The sequence below is a fragment of the Hydractinia symbiolongicarpus genome, chromosome 9, assembly GCF_029227915.1.
Source record: "Hydractinia symbiolongicarpus strain clone_291-10 chromosome 9, HSymV2.1, whole genome shotgun sequence".
Taxonomy (NCBI): Eukaryota; Metazoa; Cnidaria; class Hydrozoa; order Anthoathecata; family Hydractiniidae; genus Hydractinia; species Hydractinia symbiolongicarpus.
Genome location: NC_079883.1, coordinates 9,815,402 through 9,840,197, shown reverse-complemented (window position 1 = coordinate 9,840,197; position 24,796 = coordinate 9,815,402). Strand labels below are relative to the sequence as shown.

Sequence of the window (24,796 nt, the reverse complement as noted above, 5' to 3'; positions counted from 1 at the left end):
TCCAATATCTCAGCAGATAAATATTCCAAGACGGCTGCTAAGTAAACTGGTGCTCCAGATCCAATTCGGTTAGCATAGTGCCCTCTACGAAGGAATCTATGCACTCTACCGACTGGAAATTGAAGTCCAGCTCTTGAGGATCTTGTCTTGGCTTTAGCCTTAGCTTTTCCACCTTTTCCACGTCCAGACATAACTGCGATTTGATTTGTAAGTTAATACAAAACGTACGAATATTTAACGTAAGTGTTAACGAAATAAACTTTACTCGTTTTTTCATCATAAAAATAGGATCGAAATCATGTTTTTTTAACCAATCATAATTAAGTATTAAACAAAAGATTTTTTTTTAACCAATTAAATTGCGTATCGGCGTTTTCGGATCGAATTCGATCCGATTTTTTTACTTATAAACAAAAAGTTTTGACTTGCAGTTTAATGCTTATTTACAAGTTAAGTAGCAAAAATTTTTAACCATGTCTGACGCAGCAGCTAAAGGAGGAAAACAGGCACCTAAAGTAGCCAAGAAAGGTGAAAAAAGAGCCGGCAAAAAAGGAGGAAAGATTGGTGGAACTGGTGAAAAGAAACGCAAGAGAAAGAGAAAGGAAAGTTATGCTATTTACATCTACAATGTTTTGAAACAAGTTCACCCAGATGTCGGAGTTTCAAGCAAAGCTATGAGCATCATGAACTCATTTGTCAACGACATCTTTGAGCGCATTGCTTCCGAAGCTTCGCGTTTGGCTCTTCAAAACAAAAAGTCGACCATCTCTTCTCGTGAATTCAAACCGCAGTACGTCTTCTCTTGCCTGGAGAACTTGCAAAACACGCAGTCAGTGAAGGAACAAAAGCCGTCACAAAATACACAAGCAGCAAGTAAACCAACGTCTACCAAACACAAACGGTCTTTTTTAAGACCACACATCTTTAAAAAAACATTTACTTGGCGTCACTACAAGTTAACCGAAGTTAATAAAACTTCTAAATAATGTGCTTAAGAACACTAGCCTACATTTAAAATACTTCCCCATGTGTGTGTGGATTAGCTTCACTTTTCATACGTATTATTAGCTGTACTTGCAGAAAAGACAAGTACATTGATCCATGTTATTGCTTACATTTAACTTAACCCAGCTTTTCACGGAAACACTCCCAGGCAAATTAACCCTACAAAGTATTTCTAAATTTTTTTTGTGTCATATATGACATAGTATCGTATAGCAATAAATGTAACTGTGACAAAGACTTTACACATTGTGTAATTTGGAAGCGTGCACAAAGTAATGTTTTAAAAGATTTGTGGCTATAAAAATAGCCGTTTTTGTTGAGCAATGACAACGCTTAACCTCCGAATCCGTAAAGAGTTCTTCCTTGACGTTTTAAGGCATAAACAACATCCATAGCGGTAACGGTCTTGCGTTTAGCGTGCTCTGTGTAGGTTACAGCATCACGAATAACATTCTCTAAGAAAACCTTCAGTACACCTCTGGTTTCCTCATAGATAAGGCCAGAGATACGTTTGACACCACCTCGTCGAGCAAGACGCCGAATAGCAGGTTTTGTGATTCCCTGAATGTTATCACGAAGAATTTTTCGGTGACGTTTAGCACCTCCTTTTCCCAATCCTTTACCTCCTTTTCCGCGTCCAGACATATTGATATAGTTGCGTACAGAACGAGTACAAAAACAACGTTTGAGTTAACAGAATTCAGACAGCTTTAAAAAGAGGCCATAAAATTACCTACTGCTCGTGGAAACACCCTAATTAACCAATAGAGTTGCGTCATTACAAAATGTTCCGAACATTTTGTACATTTTTTTAAGTAAAACTGTAGTTTTTTTAAAAATTCGTGGTCTTAATGTTTCAGTAAGGCAATAAATTTGGCATCGTTGGAATTCGCCAAACCTTCTGCTACTTACTAAAAAAAAAAAAAGTCAAAAGCTTTTGTGTATCAGAAGATACAGCCGTTTTCCCGTAGCCAAAAAACACAGATTTTATAAAAATGTTAAAGTAATGAGCGTAATGTCATTATGCAGCCAATCAGAAATTACTTTCTTAGCACCAATCAAATGGTTTGTTTTGAACCTTAGCTGTCAATCAATATGAGAAATAAAACTTTGGCGCGATAGTGCATTTTAGACCGTCTTGTGTATCCGTACTACATCGACTTCTTAAAATATGGCTCGTACAAAGCAAACTGCACGTAAATCTACTGGAGGAAAGGCTCCACGAAAACAACTCGCCACTAAAGCTGCGAGGAAAAGCGCACCAGCTACTGGAGGAGTGAAAAAACCACATCGTTACAGACCTGGTACAGTTGCTCTCAGAGAAATCAGAAGATACCAGAAGTCAACCGAGCTCTTGATCCGCAAGTTGCCTTTCCAGCGTCTTGTGCGAGAAATTGCTCAGGACTTCAAAACAGATCTGCGATTCCAGAGCACAGCCGTTATGGCTCTGCAAGAGGCTTCTGAAGCGTACCTTGTTGGCTTGTTCGAGGATACTAACTTGTGTGCCATTCACGCAAAACGAGTTACAATCATGCCTAAAGACATCCAGTTGGCAAGAAGAATTCGTGGGGAACGTGCCTAAGCATCTTACCAAACAAAAAACGGCTATTTTTATAGCCACACATCCATAAAAAATATTACGGCTAGCTTTTTATATCAAACTTTGTCCTGCTTTCTGTTTAAATTTTATGCTACATAAAAATTTTATGCTACATAAAGTTTGACAATGTTAAAAATATGAAGGGCAAGAAAAGTAAAAGCAAGAAAATAAGAAATTTAAAAACGAAAATACTTAAACTTAGGGAATCTAATCTTAAATTTACTCTTTTTTAACTGTTTAAGTGACTTAAACAAGTTTAACTTTGTACCAAGATAATGTTTTTTTGTAAATGTGTGGCTATAAAAATAGCCGTTTGTTAATGTAATAGCCAGATACACACAAATTATTTTTTTGCGGTCTTCTTTGCTGCCTTTTTGGGAGTCTTTTTGACCTTCTTTGCTGCAGGTTTTTTAGCAACAGGCTTCTTTGTGGGTTTCTTAGCTGCTGGTTTCTTAGCCGAGGCTTTCTTTGTGGCAGGCTTCTTTGCTGCTTTCTTTGGCGTGCTCTTCTTTGCTGGCTTCTTTTTTGGTGTACTTTTCTTTGCAGTAGGCTTCTTTGCCGTTGGCTTTTTTGCTGCGGCCTTTTTCTTAGGTTTTTCTTTTTTTACCTGACCTAGCTTGAATGATCCAGAAGCACCAGTGCCTTTAGTTTGAATCAAATCGCCTGATGTTACTCCTCGTTTAAGAGCCATTTTCAGATGATGATCTGAGTTTTCAGCAACTTTGTAATTTGCATGAATATATTTTGTAATAGCTTGGCGAGATGAACCACCGCGTTCCTTTAGGGTAGCGATAGCAGCCTTGATCATGTCCACATATTTAGGGTGATCAGCTGTCTTCTTTGCAGCAGGTTTCTTCTTGGGTGCGATTTTCTTTGGAGAAGCTGCTTCACTCATTTTTAATGTTTTCTTACAACAATCCAACGATAAACGATGCTTGTTATCACAGTAGAAGTATACTAAACATTACCGTGTAAATGAGATATATTTTAAGACGGTGCGAAGTATGCGGACGTAAAAGTACCACTCCCGGGAATTGATTTGGCGCGAAAACAGAAATGTGTGTTTCTGTACATCGTATAATGTCCGTTTTGGGTGCCGCGACTATGCGAAAGCATGTTAATTTTTATTTGTAGTACGACGCAATAGTCTGCAAGAGAAGCTGCTGGAGTTTGAGGTCTTCAGCATTACATCTAGTCTGTTAATTTGGGCTTCTTCCGCGCTCGTGTTAGGATTTTCATAAAGCGTTCTTTGGTTTGCGTTGCGTATGTCGGCCTACATCATCGACACGGCCTGTTTCCGGCTATTAGGAGCAATTCATATATTGGGCACTGCGTTTCGACTTTTTTATTAGACCACAGTAAAAAAATTCACTCACAGAAGTCCCTTTCTTTCATGGCTACAAACACGAAGAATTCTGTCGTAAGTAAAACGAATGCGCAAGCCAAAATGACGATGGGGCGAAGTCATAAGCATGGCCCTGTGGCCCAATGGATAAGGCATCTGACTACGAATCAGGGGATTCCAGGTTCGACTCCTGGCAGGGTCGCACTGTCGCATTTCGGCTGCATGGTCTACTGTGTAACGCGCGCGCACGTTCTGGCGTAATGCGTTGATAAACGGAATGTACGCAGACATATTGGAAAGTAATATCACGCACTTAGTATCGTCGCCTTTGTTAGCATTCATGTAAGTTACCATCCACTCGCTACAGTCGCTCTCCATCCTACGGCTAAATCAACAGCCGTGATTTTTACTATGTCGCCGTCCATCCGTACGCGGTGACAGTTGTAAGCTTTACAGTAACGTGACATGCTCCACAAGCAGTTACGGTGTGTGGACGATGCCTATCATGGCAACGCTTGTTCTTTATCGCTTCTCGGCCTAATGGCTAAGATCAAGTGTAGTATCTGTTCTTATCAGTTTAATATCTGGTAGGCCATTCTCTGAATGGTCAGTATATTAATCTGATTTTTGGCCTTGGGTCATGGAGGTGGATTCATTCACGCCGTGACCACGGGTTGCCTTGGTGTTGCACTATTACCGATGGCGGCCCACATAAGCAATAAAAGAATAATAGCAGTCCTCTTTCCGACGGCACTCTGCATAGTCTACGGCGGGAACAAAACGCGTACACTGGGGGAGAATACAGCCTATGCCCCGCGACACGGCAGTTTATAACACACTCAAGCCACAAGCATTAACAAACTTTGAAGGGTACCCTCATGCTACGGTGCAGTTCCAACTCATACTTACCTGACGGGGAAGTAAAGACTGATCAATGAGGGTTTTCTTCCAGAGTGAGGCTCTTGCATTGCACTACGCTTGGGCTGACCTCTGCGATTACTGCAAACGTCAGTAACTCGACCGTACAATTTCTGGTAGTGGGGGCCTGCGTCCGCGCTCGCCCCCTCCTTAAGTCAAAATGAATGAGCTTAGAAAAGTTGCGCGGCCAAATGTCGGTGGTGACTTAAACGCTAAGGTAAAACCTCGCTTGGCTGTTACGAAACGTGATTGCGATATAAGTCCTCGGAAGGCGGCGGAATTTTATTTTATTTGCCATTCCGTCAGGGTTATTGGATGATCGGCAATAGATCGAGTTTGTATGCATTTGAAAGCTCTTTTTTCTCGTACTATCACCTGAAAATGTCGTAGGAAAATGTCATAGGAAACACTTTCAACAACCGCCACGTTCCTTAATTGTTATAACAAGAAATATATCACAGCAAATGAAAATGAAAAGCCTACGACACCGGGAGTTCCCAGGCGGTCCCCCATCCAAGTACTATCCCGGCCCGACGATGCTTAACTTCCGTGATCAGACGAGAACGGGTGTGTTCATCGTGGTATGGCCGTAGACATTAGTAGGTGCAAATACGTGCAATTTATTTTGACGTTGTGATCAAATTTTTTTATTTAATTTCTTTGAGTTACTTAGGACAAGGCGTATGCATGGATTATCTATTAGACTTTAAGGTTATAGTTTTGTGAAAAAAACAATGTTTTTTTAAAGATGTGTGGCTATAAAAATAGCCGTTGTTTTCTGAGTGTAGCGGTTTACTTCTTCTGTCCTTTGTCGTTCTTCTTTGGGAGTAAGACAGCTTGAATGTTTGGCAAAACACCACCAGCTGCAATGGTTACACCGCTCAAAAGTTTGTTTAATTCTTCATCATTACGAACAGCCAATTGTAAATGTCTTGGAATAATCCTAGCTTTTTTGTTGTCTCTTGCTGCGTTACCAGCCAACTCCAATATCTCAGCAGATAAATATTCCAAGACGGCTGCTAAGTAAACTGGTGCTCCAGATCCAATTCGGTTAGCATAGTGCCCTCTACGAAGGAATCTATGCACTCTACCGACTGGAAATTGAAGTCCAGCTCTTGAGGATCTTGTCTTGGCTTTAGCCTTAGCTTTTCCACCTTTTCCACGTCCAGACATAACTGCGATTTGATTTGTAAGTTAATACAAAAACGTACGAATATTTAACGTAAGTGTTAACGAAATAAACTTTACTCGTTTTTTCATCATAAAAATAGGATCGAAATCATGTTTTTTTAACCAATCATAATTAAGTATTAAACAAAAGATTTTTTTTTTAACCAATTAAATTGCGTATCGGCGTTTTCGGATCGAATTCGATCCGATTTTTTTACTTATAAACAAAAAGTTTTGACTTGCAGTTTAATGCTTATTTACAAGTTAAGTAGCAAAAATTTTTAACCATGTCTGACGCAGCAGCTAAAGGAGGAAAACAGGCACCTAAAGTAGCCAAGAAAGGTGAAAAAAGAGCCGGCAAAAAAGGAGGAAAGATTGGTGGAACTGGTGAAAAGAAACGCAAGAGAAAGAGAAAGGAAAGTTATGCTATTTACATCTACAATGTTTTGAAACAAGTTCACCCAGATGTCGGAGTTTCAAGCAAAGCTATGAGCATCATGAACTCATTTGTCAACGACATCTTTGAGCGCATTGCTTCCGAAGCTTCGCGTTTGGCTCTTCAAAACAAAAAGTCGACCATCTCTTCTCGTGAAATTCAAACCGCAGTACGTCTTCTCTTGCCTGGAGAACTTGCAAAACACGCAGTCAGTGAAGGAACAAAAGCCGTCACAAAATACACAAGCAGCAAGTAAACCAACGTCTACCAAACACAAACGGTCTTTTTTAAGACCACACATCTTTAAAAAAACATTTACTTGGCGTCACTACAAGTTAACCGAAGTTAATAAAACTTCTAAATAATGTGCTTAAGAACACTAGCCTACATTTAAAATACTTCCCCATGTGTGTGTGGATTAGCTTCACTTTTCATACGTATTATTAGCTGTACTTGCAGAAAAGACAAGTACATTGATCCATGTTATTGCTTACATTTAACTTAACCCAGCTTTTCACGGAAACACTCCCAGGCAAATTAACCCTACAAAGTATTTCTAAATTTTTTTTGTGTCATATATGACATAGTATCGTATAGCAATAAATGTAACTGTGACAAGACTTTACACATTGTGTAATTTGGAAGCGTGCACAAAGTAATGTTTTAAAAGATTTGTGGCTATAAAAATAGCCGTTTTTGTTGAGCAATGACAACGCTTAACCTCCGAATCCGTAAAGAGTTCTTCCTTGACGTTTTAAGGCATAAACAACATCCATAGCGGTAACGGTCTTGCGTTTAGCGTGCTCTGTGTAGGTTACAGCATCACGAATAACATTCTCTAAGAAAACCTTCAGTACACCTCTGGTTTCCTCATAGATAAGGCCAGAGATACGTTTGACACCACCTCGTCGAGCAAGACGCCGAATAGCAGGTTTTGTGATTCCCTGAATGTTATCACGAAGAATTTTTCGGTGACGTTTAGCACCTCCTTTTCCCAATCCTTTACCTCCTTTTCCGCGTCCAGACATATTGATATAGTTGCGTACAGAACGAGTACAAAAACAACGTTTGAGTTAACAGAATTCAGACAGCTTTAAAAAGAGGCCATAAAATTACCTACTGCTCGTGGAAACACCCTAATTAACCAATAGAGTTGCGTCATTACAAAATGTTCCGAACATTTTGTACATTTTTTTAAGTAAAACTGTAGTTTTTTTAAAAATTCGTGGTCTTAATGTTTCAGTAAGGCAATAAATTTGGCATCGTTGGAATTCGCCAAACCTTCTGCTACTTACTAAAAAAAAAAAAAGTCAAAAGCTTTTGTGTATCAGAAGATACAGCCGTTTTCCCGTAGCCAAAAAACACAGATTTTATAAAAATGTTAAAGTAATGAGCGTAATGTCATTATGCAGCCAATCAGAAATTACTTTCTTAGCACCAATCAAATGGTTTGTTTTGAACCTTAGCTGTCAATCAATATGAGAAATAAAACTTTGGCGCGATAGTGCATTTTAGACCGTCTTGTGTATCCGTACTACATCGACTTCTTAAAATATGGCTCGTACAAAGCAAACTGCACGTAAATCTACTGGAGGAAAGGCTCCACGAAAACAACTCGCCACTAAAGCTGCGAGGAAAAGCGCACCAGCTACTGGAGGAGTGAAAAAACCACATCGTTACAGACCTGGTACAGTTGCTCTCAGAGAAATCAGAAGATACCAGAAGTCAACCGAGCTCTTGATCCGCAAGTTGCCTTTCCAGCGTCTTGTGCGAGAAATTGCTCAGGACTTCAAAACAGATCTGCGATTCCAGAGCACAGCCGTTATGGCTCTGCAAGAGGCTTCTGAAGCGTACCTTGTTGGCTTGTTCGAGGATACTAACTTGTGTGCCATTCACGCAAAACGAGTTACAATCATGCCTAAAGACATCCAGTTGGCAAGAAGAATTCGTGGGGAACGTGCCTAAGCATCTTACCAAACAAAAAACGGCTATTTTTATAGCCACACATCCATAAAAAATATTACGGCTAGCTTTTTATATCAAACTTTGTCCTGCTTTCTGTTTAAATTTTATGCTACATAAAAATTTTATGCTACATAAAGTTTGACAATGTTAAAAATATGAAGGGCAAGAAAAGTAAAAGCAAGAAAATAAGAAATTTAAAAACGAAAATACTTAAACTTAGGGAATCTAATCTTAAATTTACTCTTTTTTAACTGTTTAAGTGACTTAAACAAGTTTAACTTTGTACCAAGATAATGTTTTTTTGTAAATGTGTGGCTATAAAAATAGCCGTTTGTTAATGTAATAGCCAGATACACACAAATTATTTTTTTGCGGTCTTCTTTGCTGCCTTTTTGGGAGTCTTTTTGACCTTCTTTGCTGCAGGTTTTTTAGCAACAGGCTTCTTTGTGGGTTTCTTAGCTGCTGGTTTCTTAGCCGAGGCTTTCTTTGTGGCAGGCTTCTTTGCTGCTTTCTTTGGCGTGCTCTTCTTTGCTGGCTTCTTTTTTGGTGTACTTTTCTTTGCAGTAGGCTTCTTTGCCGTTGGCTTTTTTGCTGCGGCCTTTTTCTTAGGTTTTTCTTTTTTTACCTGACCTAGCTTGAATGATCCAGAAGCACCAGTGCCTTTAGTTTGAATCAAATCGCCTGATGTTACTCCTCGTTTAAGAGCCATTTTCAGATGATGATCTGAGTTTTCAGCAACTTTGTAATTTGCATGAATATATTTTGTAATAGCTTGGCGAGATGAACCACCGCGTTCCTTTAGGGTAGCGATAGCAGCCTTGATCATGTCCACATATTTAGGGTGATCAGCTGTCTTCTTTGCAGCAGGTTTCTTCTTGGGTGCGATTTTCTTTGGAGAAGCTGCTTCACTCATTTTTAATGTTTTCTTACAACAATCCAACGATAAACGATGCTTGTTATCACAGTAGAAGTATACTAAACATTACCGTGTAAATGAGATATAATTTAAGACGGTGCGAAGTATGCGGACGTAAAAGTACCACTCCCGGGAATTGATTTGGCGCGAAAACAGAAATGTGTGTTTCTGTACATCGTATAATGTCCGTTTTGGGTGCCGCGACTATGCGAAAGCATGTTAATTTTTATTTGTAGTACGACGCAATAGTCTGCAAGAGAAGCTGCTGGAGTTTGAGGTCTTCAGCATTACATCTAGTCTGTTAATTTGGGCTTCTTCCGCGCTCGTGTTAGGATTTTCATAAAGCGTTCTTTGGTTTGCGTTGCGTATGTCGGCCTACATCATCGACACGGCCTGTTTCCGGCTATTAGGAGCAATTCATATATTGGGCACTGCGTTTCGACTTTTTTATTAGACCACAGTAAAAAAATTCACTCACAGAAGTCCCTTTCTTTCATGGCTACAAACACGAAGAATTCTGTCGTAAGTAAAACGAATGCGCAAGCCAAAATGACGATGGGGCGAAGTCATAAGCATGGCCCTGTGGCCCAATGGATAAGGCATCTGACTACGAATCAGGGGATTCCAGGTTCGACTCCTGGCAGGGTCGCACTGTCGCATTTCGGCTGCATGGTCTACTGTGTAACGCGCGCGCACGTTCTGGCGTAATGCGTTGATAAACGGAATGTACGCAGACATATTGGAAAGTAATATCACGCACTTAGTATCGTCGCCTTTGTTAGCATTCATGTAAGTTACCATCCACTCGCTACAGTCGCTCTCCATCCTACGGCTAAATCAACAGCCGTGATTTTTACTATGTCGCCGTCCATCCGTACGCGGTGACAGTTGTAAGCTTTACAGTAACGTGACATGCTCCACAAGCAGTTACGGTGTGTGGACGATGCCTATCATGGCAACGCTTGTTCTTTATCGCTTCTCGGCCTAATGGCTAAGATCAAGTGTAGTATCTGTTCTTATCAGTTTAATATCTGGTAGGCCATTCTCTGAATGGTCAGTATATTAATCTGATTTTTGGCCTTGGGTCATGGAGGTGGATTCATTCACGCCGTGACCACGGGTTGCCTTGGTGTTGCACTATTACCGATGGCGGCCCACATAAGCAATAAAAGAATAATAGCAGTCCTCTTTCCGACGGCACTCTGCATAGTCTACGGCGGGAACAAAACGCGTACACTGGGGGAGAATACAGCCTATGCCCCGCGACACGGCAGTTTATAACACACTCAAGCCACAAGCATTAACAAACTTTGAAGGGTACCCTCATGCTACGGTGCAGTTCCAACTCATACTTACCTGACGGGGAAGTAAAGACTGATCAATGAGGGTTTTCTTCCAGAGTGAGGCTCTTGCATTGCACTACGCTTGGGCTGACCTCTGCGATTACTGCAAACGTCAGTAACTCGACCGTACAATTTCTGGTAGTGGGGGCCTGCGTCCGCGCTCGCCCCCTCCTTAAGTCAAAATGAATGAGCTTAGAAAAGTTGCGCGGCCAAATGTCGGTGGTGACTTAAACGCTAAGGTAAAACCTCGCTTGGCTGTTACGAAACGTGATTGCGATATAAGTCCTCGGAAGGCGGCGGAATTTTATTTTATTTGCCATTCCGTCAGGGTTATTGGATGATCGGCAATAGATCGAGTTTGTATGCATTTGAAAGCTCTTTTTTCTCGTACTATCACCTGAAAATGTCGTAGGAAAATGTCATAGGAAACACTTTCAACAACCGCCACGTTCCTTAATTGTTATAACAAGAAATATATCACAGCAAATGAAAATGAAAAGCCTACGACACCGGGAGTTCCCAGGCGGTCCCCCATCCAAGTACTATCCCGGCCCGACGATGCTTAACTTCCGTGATCAGACGAGAACGGGTGTGTTCATCGTGGTATGGCCGTAGACATTAGTAGGTGCAAATACGTGCAATTTATTTTGACGTTGTGATCAAATTTTTTTATTTAATTTCTTTGAGTTACTTAGGACAAGGCGTATGCATGGATTATCTATTAGACTTTAAGGTTATAGTTTTGTGAAAAAAACAATGTTTTTTTAAAGATGTGTGGCTATAAAAATAGCCGTTGTTTTCTGAGTGTAGCGGTTTACTTCTTCTGTCCTTTGTCGTTCTTCTTTGGGAGTAAGACAGCTTGAATGTTTGGCAAAACACCACCAGCTGCAATGGTTACACCGCTCAAAAGTTTGTTTAATTCTTCATCATTACGAACAGCCAATTGTAAATGTCTTGGAATAATCCTAGCTTTTTTGTTGTCTCTTGCTGCGTTACCAGCCAACTCCAATATCTCAGCAGATAAATATTCCAAGACGGCTGCTAAGTAAACTGGTGCTCCAGATCCAATTCGGTTAGCATAGTGCCCTCTACGAAGGAATCTATGCACTCTACCGACTGGAAATTGAAGTCCAGCTCTTGAGGATCTTGTCTTGGCTTTAGCCTTAGCTTTTCCACCTTTTCCACGTCCAGACATAACTGCGATTTGATTTGTAAGTTAATACAAAAACGTACGAATATTTAACGTAAGTGTTAACGAAATAAACTTTACTCGTTTTTTCATCATAAAAATAGGATCGAAATCATGTTTTTTTAACCAATCATAATTAAGTATTAAACAAAAGATTTTTTTTTTAACCAATTAAATTGCGTATCGGCGTTTTCGGATCGAATTCGATCCGATTTTTTTACTTATAAACAAAAAGTTTTGACTTGCAGTTTAATGCTTATTTACAAGTTAAGTAGCAAAAATTTTTAACCATGTCTGACGCAGCAGCTAAAGGAGGAAAACAGGCACCTAAAGTAGCCAAGAAAGGTGAAAAAAGAGCCGGCAAAAAAGGAGGAAAGATTGGTGGAACTGGTGAAAAGAAACGCAAGAGAAAGAGAAAGGAAAGTTATGCTATTTACATCTACAATGTTTTGAAACAAGTTCACCCAGATGTCGGAGTTTCAAGCAAAGCTATGAGCATCATGAACTCATTTGTCAACGACATCTTTGAGCGCATTGCTTCCGAAGCTTCGCGTTTGGCTCTTCAAAACAAAAAGTCGACCATCTCTTCTCGTGAAATTCAAACCGCAGTACGTCTTCTCTTGCCTGGAGAACTTGCAAAACACGCAGTCAGTGAAGGAACAAAAGCCGTCACAAAATACACAAGCAGCAAGTAAACCAACGTCTACCAAACACAAACGGTCTTTTTTAAGACCACACATCTTTAAAAAAACATTTACTTGGCGTCACTACAAGTTAACCGAAGTTAATAAAACTTCTAAATAATGTGCTTAAGAACACTAGCCTACATTTAAAATACTTCCCCATGTGTGTGTGGATTAGCTTCACTTTTCATACGTATTATTAGCTGTACTTGCAGAAAAGACAAGTACATTGATCCATGTTATTGCTTACATTTAACTTAACCCAGCTTTTCACGGAAACACTCCCAGGCAAATTAACCCTACAAAGTATTTCTAAATTTTTTTTGTGTCATATATGACATAGTATCGTATAGCAATAAATGTAACTGTGACAAGACTTTACACATTGTGTAATTTGGAAGCGTGCACAAAGTAATGTTTTAAAAGATTTGTGGCTATAAAAATAGCCGTTTTTGTTGAGCAATGACAACGCTTAACCTCCGAATCCGTAAAGAGTTCTTCCTTGACGTTTTAAGGCATAAACAACATCCATAGCGGTAACGGTCTTGCGTTTAGCGTGCTCTGTGTAGGTTACAGCATCACGAATAACATTCTCTAAGAAAACCTTCAGTACACCTCTGGTTTCCTCATAGATAAGGCCAGAGATACGTTTGACACCACCTCGTCGAGCAAGACGCCGAATAGCAGGTTTTGTGATTCCCTGAATGTTATCACGAAGAATTTTTCGGTGACGTTTAGCACCTCCTTTTCCCAATCCTTTACCTCCTTTTCCGCGTCCAGACATATTGATATAGTTGCGTACAGAACGAGTACAAAAACAACGTTTGAGTTAACAGAATTCAGACAGCTTTAAAAAGAGGCCATAAAATTACCTACTGCTCGTGGAAACACCCTAATTAACCAATAGAGTTGCGTCATTACAAAATGTTCCGAACATTTTGTACATTTTTTTAAGTAAAACTGTAGTTTTTTTAAAAATTCGTGGTCTTAATGTTTCAGTAAGGCAATAAATTTGGCATCGTTGGAATTCGCCAAACCTTCTGCTACTTACTAAAAAAAAAAAAAGTCAAAAGCTTTTGTGTATCAGAAGATACAGCCGTTTTCCCGTAGCCAAAAAACACAGATTTTATAAAAATGTTAAAGTAATGAGCGTAATGTCATTATGCAGCCAATCAGAAATTACTTTCTTAGCACCAATCAAATGGTTTGTTTTGAACCTTAGCTGTCAATCAATATGAGAAATAAAACTTTGGCGCGATAGTGCATTTTAGACCGTCTTGTGTATCCGTACTACATCGACTTCTTAAAATATGGCTCGTACAAAGCAAACTGCACGTAAATCTACTGGAGGAAAGGCTCCACGAAAACAACTCGCCACTAAAGCTGCGAGGAAAAGCGCACCAGCTACTGGAGGAGTGAAAAAACCACATCGTTACAGACCTGGTACAGTTGCTCTCAGAGAAATCAGAAGATACCAGAAGTCAACCGAGCTCTTGATCCGCAAGTTGCCTTTCCAGCGTCTTGTGCGAGAAATTGCTCAGGACTTCAAAACAGATCTGCGATTCCAGAGCACAGCCGTTATGGCTCTGCAAGAGGCTTCTGAAGCGTACCTTGTTGGCTTGTTCGAGGATACTAACTTGTGTGCCATTCACGCAAAACGAGTTACAATCATGCCTAAAGACATCCAGTTGGCAAGAAGAATTCGTGGGGAACGTGCCTAAGCATCTTACCAAACAAAAAACGGCTATTTTTATAGCCACACATCCATAAAAAATATTACGGCTAGCTTTTTATATCAAACTTTGTCCTGCTTTCTGTTTAAATTTTATGCTACATAAAAATTTTATGCTACATAAAGTTTGACAATGTTAAAAATATGAAGGGCAAGAAAAGTAAAAGCAAGAAAATAAGAAATTTAAAAACGAAAATACTTAAACTTAGGGAATCTAATCTTAAATTTACTCTTTTTTAACTGTTTAAGTGACTTAAACAAGTTTAACTTTGTACCAAGATAATGTTTTTTTGTAAATGTGTGGCTATAAAAATAGCCGTTTGTTAATGTAATAGCCAGATACACACAAATTATTTTTTTGCGGTCTTCTTTGCTGCCTTTTTGGGAGTCTTTTTGACCTTCTTTGCTGCAGGTTTTTTAGCAACAGGCTTCTTTGTGGGTTTCTTAGCTGCTGGTTTCTTAGCCGAGGCTTTCTTTGTGGCAGGCTTCTTTGCTGCTTTCTTTGGCGTGCTCTTCTTTGCTGGCTTCTTTTTTGGTGTACTTTTCTTTGCAGCAGGCTTCTTTGCCGTTGGCTTTTTTGCTGCGGCCTTTTTCTTAGGTTTTTCTTTTTTTACCTGACCTAGCTTGAATGATCCAGAAGCACCAGTGCCTTTAGTTTGAATCAAATCGCCTGATGTTACTCCTCGTTTAAGAGCCATTTTCAGATGATGATCTGAGTTTTCAGCAACTTTGTAATTTGCATGAATATATTTTGTAATAGCTTGGCGAGATGAACCACCGCGTTCCTTTAGGGTAGCGATAGCAGCCTTGATCATGTCCACATATTTAGGGTGATCAGCTGTCTTCTTTGCAGCAGGTTTCTTCTTGGGTGCGATTTTCTTTGGAGAAGCTGCTTCACTCATTTTTAATGTTTTCTTACAACAATCCAACGATAAACGATGCTTGTTATCACAGTAGAAGTATACTAAACATTACCGTGTAAATGAGATATAATTTAAGACGGTGCGAAGTATGCGGACGTAAAAGTACCACTCCCGGGAATTGATTTGGCGCGAAAACAGAAATGTGTGTTTCTGTACATCGTATAATGTCCGTTTTGGGTGCCGCGACTATGCGAAAGCATGTTAATTTTTATTTGTAGTACGACGCAATAGTCTGCAAGAGAAGCTGCTGGAGTTTGAGGTCTTCAGCATTACATCTAGTCTGTTAATTTGGGCTTCTTCCGCGCTCGTGTTAGGATTTTCATAAAGCGTTCTTTGGTTTGCGTTGCGTATGTCGGCCTACATCATCGACACGGCCTGTTTCCGGCTATTAGGAGCAATTCATATATTGGGCACTGCGTTTCGACTTTTTTATTAGACCACAGTAAAAAAATTCACTCACAGAAGTCCCTTTCTTTCATGGCTACAAACACGAAGAATTCTGTCGTAAGTAAAACGAATGCGCAAGCCAAAATGACGATGGGGCGAAGTCATAAGCATGGCCCTGTGGCCCAATGGATAAGGCATCTGACTACGAATCAGGGGATTCCAGGTTCGACTCCTGGCAGGGTCGCACTGTCGCATTTCGGCTGCATGGTCTACTGTGTAACGCGCGCGCACGTTCTGGCGTAATGCGTTGATAAACGGAATGTACGCAGACATATTGGAAAGTAATATCACGCACTTAGTATCGTCGCCTTTGTTAGCATTCATGTAAGTTACCATCCACTCGCTACAGTCGCTCTCCATCCTACGGCTAAATCAACAGCCGTGATTTTTACTATGTCGCCGTCCATCCGTACGCGGTGACAGTTGTAAGCTTTACAGTAACGTGACATGCTCCACAAGCAGTTACGGTGTGTGGACGATGCCTATCATGGCAACGCTTGTTCTTTATCGCTTCTCGGCCTAATGGCTAAGATCAAGTGTAGTATCTGTTCTTATCAGTTTAATATCTGGTAGGCCATTCTCTGAATGGTCAGTATATTAATCTGATTTTTGGCCTTGGGTCATGGAGGTGGATTCATTCACGCCGTGACCACGGGTTGCCTTGGTGTTGCACTATTACCGATGGCGGCCCACATAAGCAATAAAAGAATAATAGCAGTCCTCTTTCCGACGGCACTCTGCATAGTCTACGGCGGGAACAAAACGCGTACACTGGGGGAGAATACAGCCTATGCCCCGCGACACGGCAGTTTATAACACACTCAAGCCACAAGCATTAACAAACTTTGAAGGGTACCCTCATGCTACGGTGCAGTTCCAACTCATACTTACCTGACGGGGAAGTAAAGACTGATCAATGAGGGTTTTCTTCCAGAGTGAGGCTCTTGCATTGCACTACGCTTGGGCTGACCTCTGCGATTACTGCAAACGTCAGTAACTCGACCGTACAATTTCTGGTAGTGGGGGCCTGCGTCCGCGCTCGCCCCCTCCTTAAGTCAAAATGAATGAGCTTAGAAAAGTTGCGCGGCCAAATGTCGGTGGTGACTTAAACGCTAAGGTAAAACCTCGCTTGGCTGTTACGAAACGTGATTGCGATATAAGTCCTCGGAAGGCGGCGGAATTTTATTTTATTTGCCATTCCGTCAGGGTTATTGGATGATCGGCAATAGATCGAGTTTGTATGCATTTGAAAGCTCTTTTTTCTCGTACTATCACCTGAAAATGTCGTAGGAAAATGTCATAGGAAACACTTTCAACAACCGCCACGTTCCTTAATTGTTATAACAAGAAATATATCACAGCAAATGAAAATGAAAAGCCTACGACACCGGGAGTTCCCAGGCGGTCCCCCATCCAAGTACTATCCCGGCCCGACGATGCTTAACTTCCGTGATCAGACGAGAACGGGTGTGTTCATCGTGGTATGGCCGTAGACATTAGTAGGTGCAAATACGTGCAATTTATTTTGACGTTGTGATCAAATTTTTTTATTTAATTTCTTTGAGTTACTTAGGACAAGGCGTATGCATGGATTATCTATTAGACTTTAAGGTTATAGTTTTGTGAAAAAAACAATGTTTTTTTAAAGATGTGTGGCTATAAAAATAGCCGTTGTTTTCTGAGTGTAGCGGTTTACTTCTTCTGTCCTTTGTCGTTCTTCTTTGGGAGTAAGACAGCTTGAATGTTTGGCAAAACACCACCAGCTGCAATGGTTACACCGCTCAAAAGTTTGTTTAATTCTTCATCATTACGAACAGCCAATTGTAAATGTCTTGGAATAATCCTAGCTTTTTTGTTGTCTCTTGCTGCGTTACCAGCCAACTCCAATATCTCAGCAGATAAATATTCCAAGACGGCTGCTAAGTAAACTGGTGCTCCAGATCCAATTCGGTTAGCATAGTGCCCTCTACGAAGGAATCTATGCACTCTACCGACTGGAAATTGAAGTCCAGCTCTTGAGGATCTTGTCTTGGCTTTAGCCTTAGCTTTTCCACCTTTTCCACGTCCAGACATAACTGCGATTTGATTTGTAAGTTAATACAAAAACGTACGAATATTTAACGTAAGTGTTAACGAAATAAACTTTACTCGTTTTTTCATCATAAAAATAGGATCGAAATCATGTTTTTTTAACCAATCATAATTAAGTATTAAACAAAAGATTTTTTTTTTAACCAATTAAATTGCGTATCGGCGTTTTCGGATCGAATTCGATCCGATTTTTTTACTTATAAACAAAAAGTTTTGACTTGCAGTTTAATGCTTATTTACAAGTTAAGTAGCAAAAATTTTTAACCATGTCTGACGCAGCAGCTAAAGGAGGAAAACAGGCACCTAAAGTAGCCAAGAAAGGTGAAAAAAGAGCCGGCAAAAAAGGAGGAAAGATTGGTGGAACTGGTGAAAAGAAACGCAAGAGAAAGAGAAAGGAAAGTTATGCTATTTACATCTACAATGTTTTGAAACAAGTTCACCCAGATGTCGGAGTTTCAAGCAAAGCTATGAGCATCATGAACTCATTTGTCAACGACATCTTTGAGCGCATTGCTTCCGAAGCTTCGCGTTTGGCTCTTCAAAACAAAAAGTCGACCATCTCTTCTCGTGAAATTCAAACCGCAGTACGTCTTCTCTTGCCTGGAGAACTTGCAAAACACGCAGTCAGTGAAGGAACAAAAGCCGTCACAAAATACACAAGCAGCAAGTAAACCAACGTCTACCAAACACAAACGGTCTTTTTTAAGACCACACATCTTTAAAAAAACATTTACTTGGCGTCACTACAAGTTAACCGAAGTTAATAAAACTTCTAAATAATGTGCTTAAGAACACTAGCCTACATTTAAAATACTTCCCCATGTGTGTGTGGATTAGCTTCACTTTTCATACGTATTATTAGCTGTACTTGCAGAAAAGACAAGTACATTGATCCATGTTATTGCTTACATTTAACTTAACCCAGCTTTTCACGGAAACACTCCCAGGCAAATTAACCCTACAAAGTATTTCTAAATTTTTTTTGTGTCATATATGACATAGTATCGTATAGCAATAAATGTAACTGTGACAAGACTTTACACATTGTGTAATTTGGAAGCGTGCACAAAGTAATGTTTTAAAAGATTTGTGGCTATAAAAATAGCCGTTTTTGTTGAGCAATGACAACGCTTAACCTCCGAATCCGTAAAGAGTTCTTCCTTGACGTTTTAAGGCATAAACAACATCCATAGCGGTAACGGTCTTGCGTTTAGCGTGCTCTGTGTAGGTTACAGCATCACGAATAACATTCTCTAAGAAAACCTTCAGTACACCTCTGGTTTCCTCATAGATAAGGCCAGAGATACGTTTGACACCACCTCGTCGAGCAAGACGCCGAATAGCAGGTTTTGTGATTCCCTGAATGTTATCACGAAGAATTTTTCGGTGACGTTTAGCACCTCCTTTTCCCAATCCTTTACCTCCTTTTCCGCGTCCAGACATATTGATATAGTTGCGTACAGAACGAGTACAAAAACAACGTTTGAGTTAACAGAATTCAGACAGCTTTAAAAAGAGGCCATAAAATTACCTACTGCTCGTGGAAACACCCTAATTAACCAATAGAGTTGCGTCATTACAAAATGTTCCGAACATTTTGTACATTTTTTTAAGTAAAACTGTAGTTTTTTTAAAAATTCGTGGTCTTAATGTTTCAGTAAGGCAATAAATTTGGCATCGTTGGAATTCGCCAAACCTTCTGCTACTTACTAAAAAAAAAAAAAGTCAAAAGCTTTTGTGTATCAGAAGATACAGCCGTTTTCCCGTAGCCAAAAAACACAGATTTTATAAAAATGTTAAAGTAATGAGCGTAATGTCATTATGCAGCCAATCAGAAATTACTTTCTTAGCACCAATCAAATGGTTTGTTTTGAACCTTAGCTGTCAATCAATATGAGAAATAAAACTTTGGCGCGATAGTGCATTTTAGACCGTCTTGTGTATCCGTACTACATCGACTTCTTAAAATATGGCTCGTACAAAGCAAACTGCACGTAAATCTACTGGAGGAAAGGCTCCACGAAAACAACTCGCCACTAAAGCTGCGAGGAAAAGCGCACCAGCTACTGGAGGAGTGAAAAAACCACATCGTTACAGACCTGGTACAGTTGCTCTCAGAGAAATCAGAAGATACCAGAAGTCAACCGAGCTCTTGATCCGCAAGTTGCCTTTCCAGCGTCTTGTGCGAGAAATTGCTCAGGACTTCAAAACAGATCTGCGATTCCAGAGCACAGCCGTTATGGCTCTGCAAGAGGCTTCTGAAGCGTACCTTGTTGGCTTGTTCGAGGATACTAACTTGTGTGCCATTCACGCAAAACGAGTTACAATCATGCCTAAAGACATCCAGTTGGCAAGAAGAATTCGTGGGGAACGTGCCTAAGCATCTTACCAAACAAAAAACGGCTATTTTTATAGCCACACATCCATAAAAAATATTACGGCTAGCTTTTTATATCAAACTTTGTCCTGCTTTCTGTTTAAATTTTATGCTACATAAAAATTTTATGCTACATAAAGTTTGACAATGTTAAAAATATGAAGGGCAAGAAAAGTAAAAGCAAGAAAATAAGAAATTTAAAAACGAAAATACTTAAACTTAGGGAATCTAATCTTAAATTTACTCTTTTTTAACTGTTTAAGTGACTTAAACAAGTTTAACTTTGTACCAAGATAATGTTTTTTTGTAAATGTGTGGCTATAAAAATAGCCGTTTGTTAATGTAATAGCCAGATACACACAAATTATTTTTTTGCGGTCTTCTTTGCTGCCTTTTTGGGAGTCTTTTTGACCTTCTTTGCTGCAGGTTTTTTAGCAACAGGCTTCTTTGTGGGTTTCTTAGCTGCTGGTTTCTTAGCCGAGGCTTTCTTTGTGGCAGGCTTCTTTGCTGCTTTCTTTGGCGTGCTCTTCTTTGCTGGCTTCTTTTTTGGTGTACTTTTCTTTGCAGTAGGCTTCTTTGCCGTTGGCTTTTTTGCTGCGGCCTTTTTCTTAGGTTTTTCTTTTTTTACCTGACCTAGCTTGAATGATCCAGAAGCACCAGTGCCTTTAGTTTGAATCAAATCGCCTGATGTTACTCCTCGTTTAAGAGCCATTTTCAGATGATGATCTGAGTTTTCAGCAACTTTGTAATTTGCATGAATATATTTTGTAATAGCTTGGCGAGATGAACCACCGCGTTCCTTTAGGGTAGCGATAGCAGCCTTGATCATGTCCACATATTTAGGGTGATCAGCTGTCTTCTTTGCAGCAGGTTTCTTCTTGGGTGCGATTTTCTTTGGAGAAGCTGCTTCACTCATTTTTAATGTTTTCTTACAACAATCCAACGATAAACGATGCTTGTTATCACAGTAGAAGTATACTAAACATTACCGTGTAAATGAGATATAATTTAAGACGGTGCGAAGTATGCGGACGTAAAAGTACCACTCCCGGGAATTGATTTGGCGCGAAAACAGAAATGTGTGTTTCTGTACATCGTATAATGTCCGTTTTGGGTGCCGCGACTATGCGAAAGCATGTTAATTTTTATTTGTAGTACGACGCAATAGTCTGCAAGAGAAGCTGCTGGAGTTTGAGGTCTTCAGCATTACATCTAGTCTGTTAATTTGGGCTTCTTCCGCGCTCGTGTTAGGATTTTCATAAAGCGTTCTTTGGTTTGCGTTGCGTATGTCGGCCTACATCATCGACACGGCCTGTTTCCGGCTATTAGGAGCAATTCATATATTGGGCACTGCGTTTCGACTTTTTTATTAGACCACAGTAAAAAAATTCACTCACAGAAGTCCCTTTCTTTCATGGCTACAAACACGAAGAATTCTGTCGTAAGTAAAACGAATGCGCAAGCCAAAATGACGATGGGGCGAAGTCATAAGCATGGCCCTGTGGCCCAATGGATAAGGCATCTGACTACGAATCAGGGGATTCCAGGTTCGACTCCTGGCAGGGTCGCACTGTCGCATTTCGGCTGCATGGTCTACTGTGTAACGCGCGCGCACGTTCTGGCGTAATGCGTTGATAAACGGAATGTACGCAGACATATTGGAAAGTAATATCACGCACTTAGTATCGTCGCCTTTGTTAGCATTCATGTAAGTTACCATCCACTCGCTACAGTCGCTCTCCATCCTACGGCTAAATCAACAGCCGTGATTTTTACTATGTCGCCGTCCATCCGTACGCGGTGACAGTTGTAAGCTTTACAGTAACGTGACATGCTCCACAAGCAGTTACGGTGTGTGGACGATGCCTATCATGGCAACGCTTGTTCTTTATCGCTTCTCGGCCTAATGGCTAAGATCAAGTGTAGTATCTGTTCTTATCAGTTTAATATCTGGTAGGCCATTCTCTGAATGGTCAGTATATTAATCTGATTTTTGGCCTTGGGTCATGGAGGTGGATTCATTCACGCCGTGACCACGGGTTGCCTTGGTGTTGCACTATTACCGATGGCGGCCCACATAAGCAATAAAAGAATAATAGCAGTCCTCTTTCCGACGGCACTCTGCATAGTCTACGGCGGGAACAAAACGCGTACACTGGGGGAGAATACAGCCTATGCCCCGCGACACGGCAGTTTATAACACACTCAAGCCACAAGCATTAACAAACTTTGAAGGGTACCCTCATGCTACGGTGCAGTTCCAACTCATACTTACCTGACGGGGAAGTAAAGACTGATCAATGAGGGTTTTCTTCCAGAGTGAGGCTCTTGCATTGCACTACGCTTGGGCTGACCTCTGCGATTACTGCAAACGTCAGTAACTCGACCGTACAATTTCTGGTAGTGGGGGCCTGCGTCCGCGCTCGCCCCCTCCTTAAGTCAAAATGAATGAGCTTAGAAAAGTTGCGCGGCCAAATGTCGGTGGTGACTTAAACGCTAAGGTAAAACCTCGCTTGGCTGTTACGAAACGTGATTGCGATATAAGTCCTCGGAAGGCGGCGGAATTTTATTTTATTTGCCATTCCGTCAGGGTTATTGGATGATCGGCAATAGATCGAGTTTGTATGCATTTGAAAGCTCTTTTTTCTCGTACTATCACCTGAAAATGTCGTAGGAAAATGTCATAGGAAACACTTTCAACAACCGCCACGTTCCTTAATTGTTATAACAAGAAATATATCACAGCAAATGAAAATGAAAAGCCTACGACACCGGGAGTTCCCAGGCGGTCCCCCATCCAAGTACTATCCCGGCCCGACGATGCTTAACTTCCGTGATCAGACGAGAACGGGTGTGTTCATCGTGGTATGGCCGTAGACATTAGTAGGTGCAAATACGTGCAATTTATTTTGACGTTGTGATCAAATTTTTTTATTTAATTTCTTTGAGTTACTTAGGACAAGGCGTATGCATGGATTATCTATTAGACTTTAAGGTTATAGTTTTGTGAAAAAAACAATGTTTTTTTAAAGATGTGTGGCTATAAAAATAGCCGTTGTTTTCTGAGTGTAGCGGTTTACTTCTTCTGTCCTTTGTCGTTCTTCTTTGGGAGTAAGACAGCTTGAATGTTTGGCAAAACACCACCAGCTGCAATGGTTACACCGCTCAAAAGTTTGTTTAATTCTTCATCATTACGAACAGCCAATTGTAAATGTCTTGGAATAATCCTAGCTTTTTTGTTGTCTCTTGCTGCGTTACCAGCCAACTCCAATATCTCAGCAGATAAATATTCCAAGACGGCTGCTAAGTAAACTGGTGCTCCAGATCCAATTCGGTTAGCATAGTGCCCTCTACGAAGGAATCTATGCACTCTACCGACTGGAAATTGAAGTCCAGCTCTTGAGGATCTTGTCTTGGCTTTAGCCTTAGCTTTTCCACCTTTTCCACGTCCAGACATAACTGCGATTTGATTTGTAAGTTAATACAAAAACGTACGAATATTTAACGTAAGTGTTAACGAAATAAACTTTACTCGTTTTTTCATCATAAAAATAGGATCGAAATCATGTTTTTTTAACCAATCATAATTAAGTATTAAACAAAAGATTTTTTTTTTAACCAATTAAATTGCGTATCGGCGTTTTCGGATCGAATTCGATCCGATTTTTTTACTTATAAACAAAAAGTTTTGACTTGCAGTTTAATGCTTATTTACAAGTTAAGTAGCAAAAATTTTTAACCATGTCTGACGCAGCAGCTAAAGGAGGAAAACAGGCACCTAAAGTAGCCAAGAAAGGTGAAAAAAGAGCCGGCAAAAAAGGAGGAAAGATTGGTGGAACTGGTGAAAAGAAACGCAAGAGAAAGAGAAAGGAAAGTTATGCTATTTACATCTACAATGTTTTGAAACAAGTTCACCCAGATGTCGGAGTTTCAAGCAAAGCTATGAGCATCATGAACTCATTTGTCAACGACATCTTTGAGCGCATTGCTTCCGAAGCTTCGCGTTTGGCTCTTCAAAACAAAAAGTCGACCATCTCTTCTCGTGAAATTCAAACCGCAGTACGTCTTCTCTTGCCTGGAGAACTTGCAAAACACGCAGTCAGTGAAGGAACAAAAGCCGTCACAAAATACACAAGCAGCAAGTAAACCAACGTCTACCAAACACAAACGGTCTTTTTTAAGACCACACATCTTTAAAAAAACATTTACTTGGCGTCACTACAAGTTAACCGAAGTTAATAAAACTTCTAAATAATGTGCTTAAGAACACTAGCCTACATTTAAAATACTTCCCCATGTGTGTGTGGATTAGCTTCACTTTTCATACGTATTATTAGCTGTACTTGCAGAAAAGACAAGTACATTGATCCATGTTATTGCTTACATTTAACTTAACCCAGCTTTTCACGGAAACACTCCCAGGCAAATTAACCCTACAAAGTATTTCTAAATTTTTTTTGTGTCATATATGACATAGTATCGTATAGCAATAAATGTAACTGTGACAAGACTTTACACATTGTGTAATTTGGAAGCGTGCACAAAGTAATGTTTTAAAAGATTTGTGGCTATAAAAATAGCCGTTTTTGTTGAGCAATGACAACGCTTAACCTCCGAATCCGTAAAGAGTTCTTCCTTGACGTTTTAAGGCATAAA

General features: G+C 40.2%; 1 protein-coding gene, 16 non-coding genes and 1 pseudogene across 17 annotated transcripts; 13 read left to right on the top strand and 5 right to left on the bottom strand.

The window, feature by feature from the left end:
* Positions 1-132: 132 nt before the first annotated feature.
* On the top strand, positions 133-1,223 carry LOC130656893 (late histone H2B.L4-like; annotated as a pseudogene).
* Positions 1,224-4,079: 2,856 nt separating this feature from the next.
* Positions 4,080-4,152, top strand: Trnar-acg (transfer RNA arginine (anticodon ACG)). The gene has a single exon. It is a non-coding gene; the product is annotated as a tRNA-Arg (tRNA).
* A 322-nt stretch (positions 4,153-4,474) lies between these two features.
* Positions 4,475-4,666, top strand: LOC130661023 (U2 spliceosomal RNA). The gene has a single exon (XR_008988219.1). It is a non-coding gene; the product is annotated as a U2 spliceosomal RNA (small nuclear RNA).
* Positions 4,667-4,851: 185 nt separating this feature from the next.
* On the top strand, positions 4,852-5,016 carry LOC130659975 (U1 spliceosomal RNA). Its single transcript, XR_008987178.1, has one exon. It is a non-coding gene; the product is annotated as a U1 spliceosomal RNA (small nuclear RNA).
* Positions 5,017-5,344: 328 nt separating this feature from the next.
* Positions 5,345-5,463, bottom strand: LOC130661709 (5S ribosomal RNA). Its single transcript, XR_008988887.1, has one exon. It is a non-coding gene; the product is annotated as a 5S ribosomal RNA (ribosomal RNA).
* Positions 5,464-9,931: 4,468 nt separating this feature from the next.
* Positions 9,932-10,004, top strand: Trnar-acg (transfer RNA arginine (anticodon ACG)). The gene has a single exon. It is a non-coding gene; the product is annotated as a tRNA-Arg (tRNA).
* Positions 10,005-10,326: 322 nt separating this feature from the next.
* On the top strand, positions 10,327-10,518 carry LOC130661022 (U2 spliceosomal RNA). Its single transcript, XR_008988217.1, has one exon. It is a non-coding gene; the product is annotated as a U2 spliceosomal RNA (small nuclear RNA).
* Positions 10,519-10,703: 185 nt separating this feature from the next.
* LOC130659974 (U1 spliceosomal RNA) lies at positions 10,704-10,868 on the top strand. The gene has a single exon (XR_008987177.1). It is a non-coding gene; the product is annotated as a U1 spliceosomal RNA (small nuclear RNA).
* A 328-nt stretch (positions 10,869-11,196) lies between these two features.
* On the bottom strand, positions 11,197-11,315 carry LOC130661708 (5S ribosomal RNA). The gene has a single exon (XR_008988885.1). It is a non-coding gene; the product is annotated as a 5S ribosomal RNA (ribosomal RNA).
* A 3,234-nt stretch (positions 11,316-14,549) lies between these two features.
* LOC130658029 (histone H1-delta-like) lies at positions 14,550-15,221 on the bottom strand. Its single transcript, XM_057461052.1, has one exon. It carries the CDS (start codon positions 15,202-15,204, stop codon positions 14,653-14,655), a length of 552 nt encoding a protein of 183 aa, XP_057317035.1. The 5' UTR covers positions 15,205-15,221; the 3' UTR covers positions 14,550-14,652.
* Positions 15,222-15,783: 562 nt separating this feature from the next.
* Trnar-acg (transfer RNA arginine (anticodon ACG)) lies at positions 15,784-15,856 on the top strand. Its single transcript has one exon. It is a non-coding gene; the product is annotated as a tRNA-Arg (tRNA).
* Positions 15,857-16,178: 322 nt separating this feature from the next.
* LOC130661021 (U2 spliceosomal RNA) lies at positions 16,179-16,370 on the top strand. Its single transcript, XR_008988216.1, has one exon. It is a non-coding gene; the product is annotated as a U2 spliceosomal RNA (small nuclear RNA).
* A 185-nt stretch (positions 16,371-16,555) lies between these two features.
* LOC130659973 (U1 spliceosomal RNA) lies at positions 16,556-16,720 on the top strand. The gene has a single exon (XR_008987176.1). It is a non-coding gene; the product is annotated as a U1 spliceosomal RNA (small nuclear RNA).
* Positions 16,721-17,048: 328 nt separating this feature from the next.
* Positions 17,049-17,167, bottom strand: LOC130661707 (5S ribosomal RNA). The gene has a single exon (XR_008988884.1). It is a non-coding gene; the product is annotated as a 5S ribosomal RNA (ribosomal RNA).
* Positions 17,168-21,635: 4,468 nt separating this feature from the next.
* Positions 21,636-21,708, top strand: Trnar-acg (transfer RNA arginine (anticodon ACG)). Its single transcript has one exon. It is a non-coding gene; the product is annotated as a tRNA-Arg (tRNA).
* Positions 21,709-22,030: 322 nt separating this feature from the next.
* LOC130661020 (U2 spliceosomal RNA) lies at positions 22,031-22,222 on the top strand. Its single transcript, XR_008988215.1, has one exon. It is a non-coding gene; the product is annotated as a U2 spliceosomal RNA (small nuclear RNA).
* Positions 22,223-22,407: 185 nt separating this feature from the next.
* On the top strand, positions 22,408-22,572 carry LOC130659972 (U1 spliceosomal RNA). Its single transcript, XR_008987175.1, has one exon. It is a non-coding gene; the product is annotated as a U1 spliceosomal RNA (small nuclear RNA).
* Positions 22,573-22,900: 328 nt separating this feature from the next.
* Positions 22,901-23,019, bottom strand: LOC130661706 (5S ribosomal RNA). Its single transcript, XR_008988883.1, has one exon. It is a non-coding gene; the product is annotated as a 5S ribosomal RNA (ribosomal RNA).
* Between the last annotated feature and the right edge of the window lie 1,777 nt (positions 23,020-24,796).

Excerpts from the sequence above, each read along its gene's own strand:
- LOC130658029 (XM_057461052.1), bottom strand. The coding sequence starts at position 15,204 with ATGAGTGAAGCAGCTTCTCCAAAGAAAATCGCACCCAAGAAGAAACCT.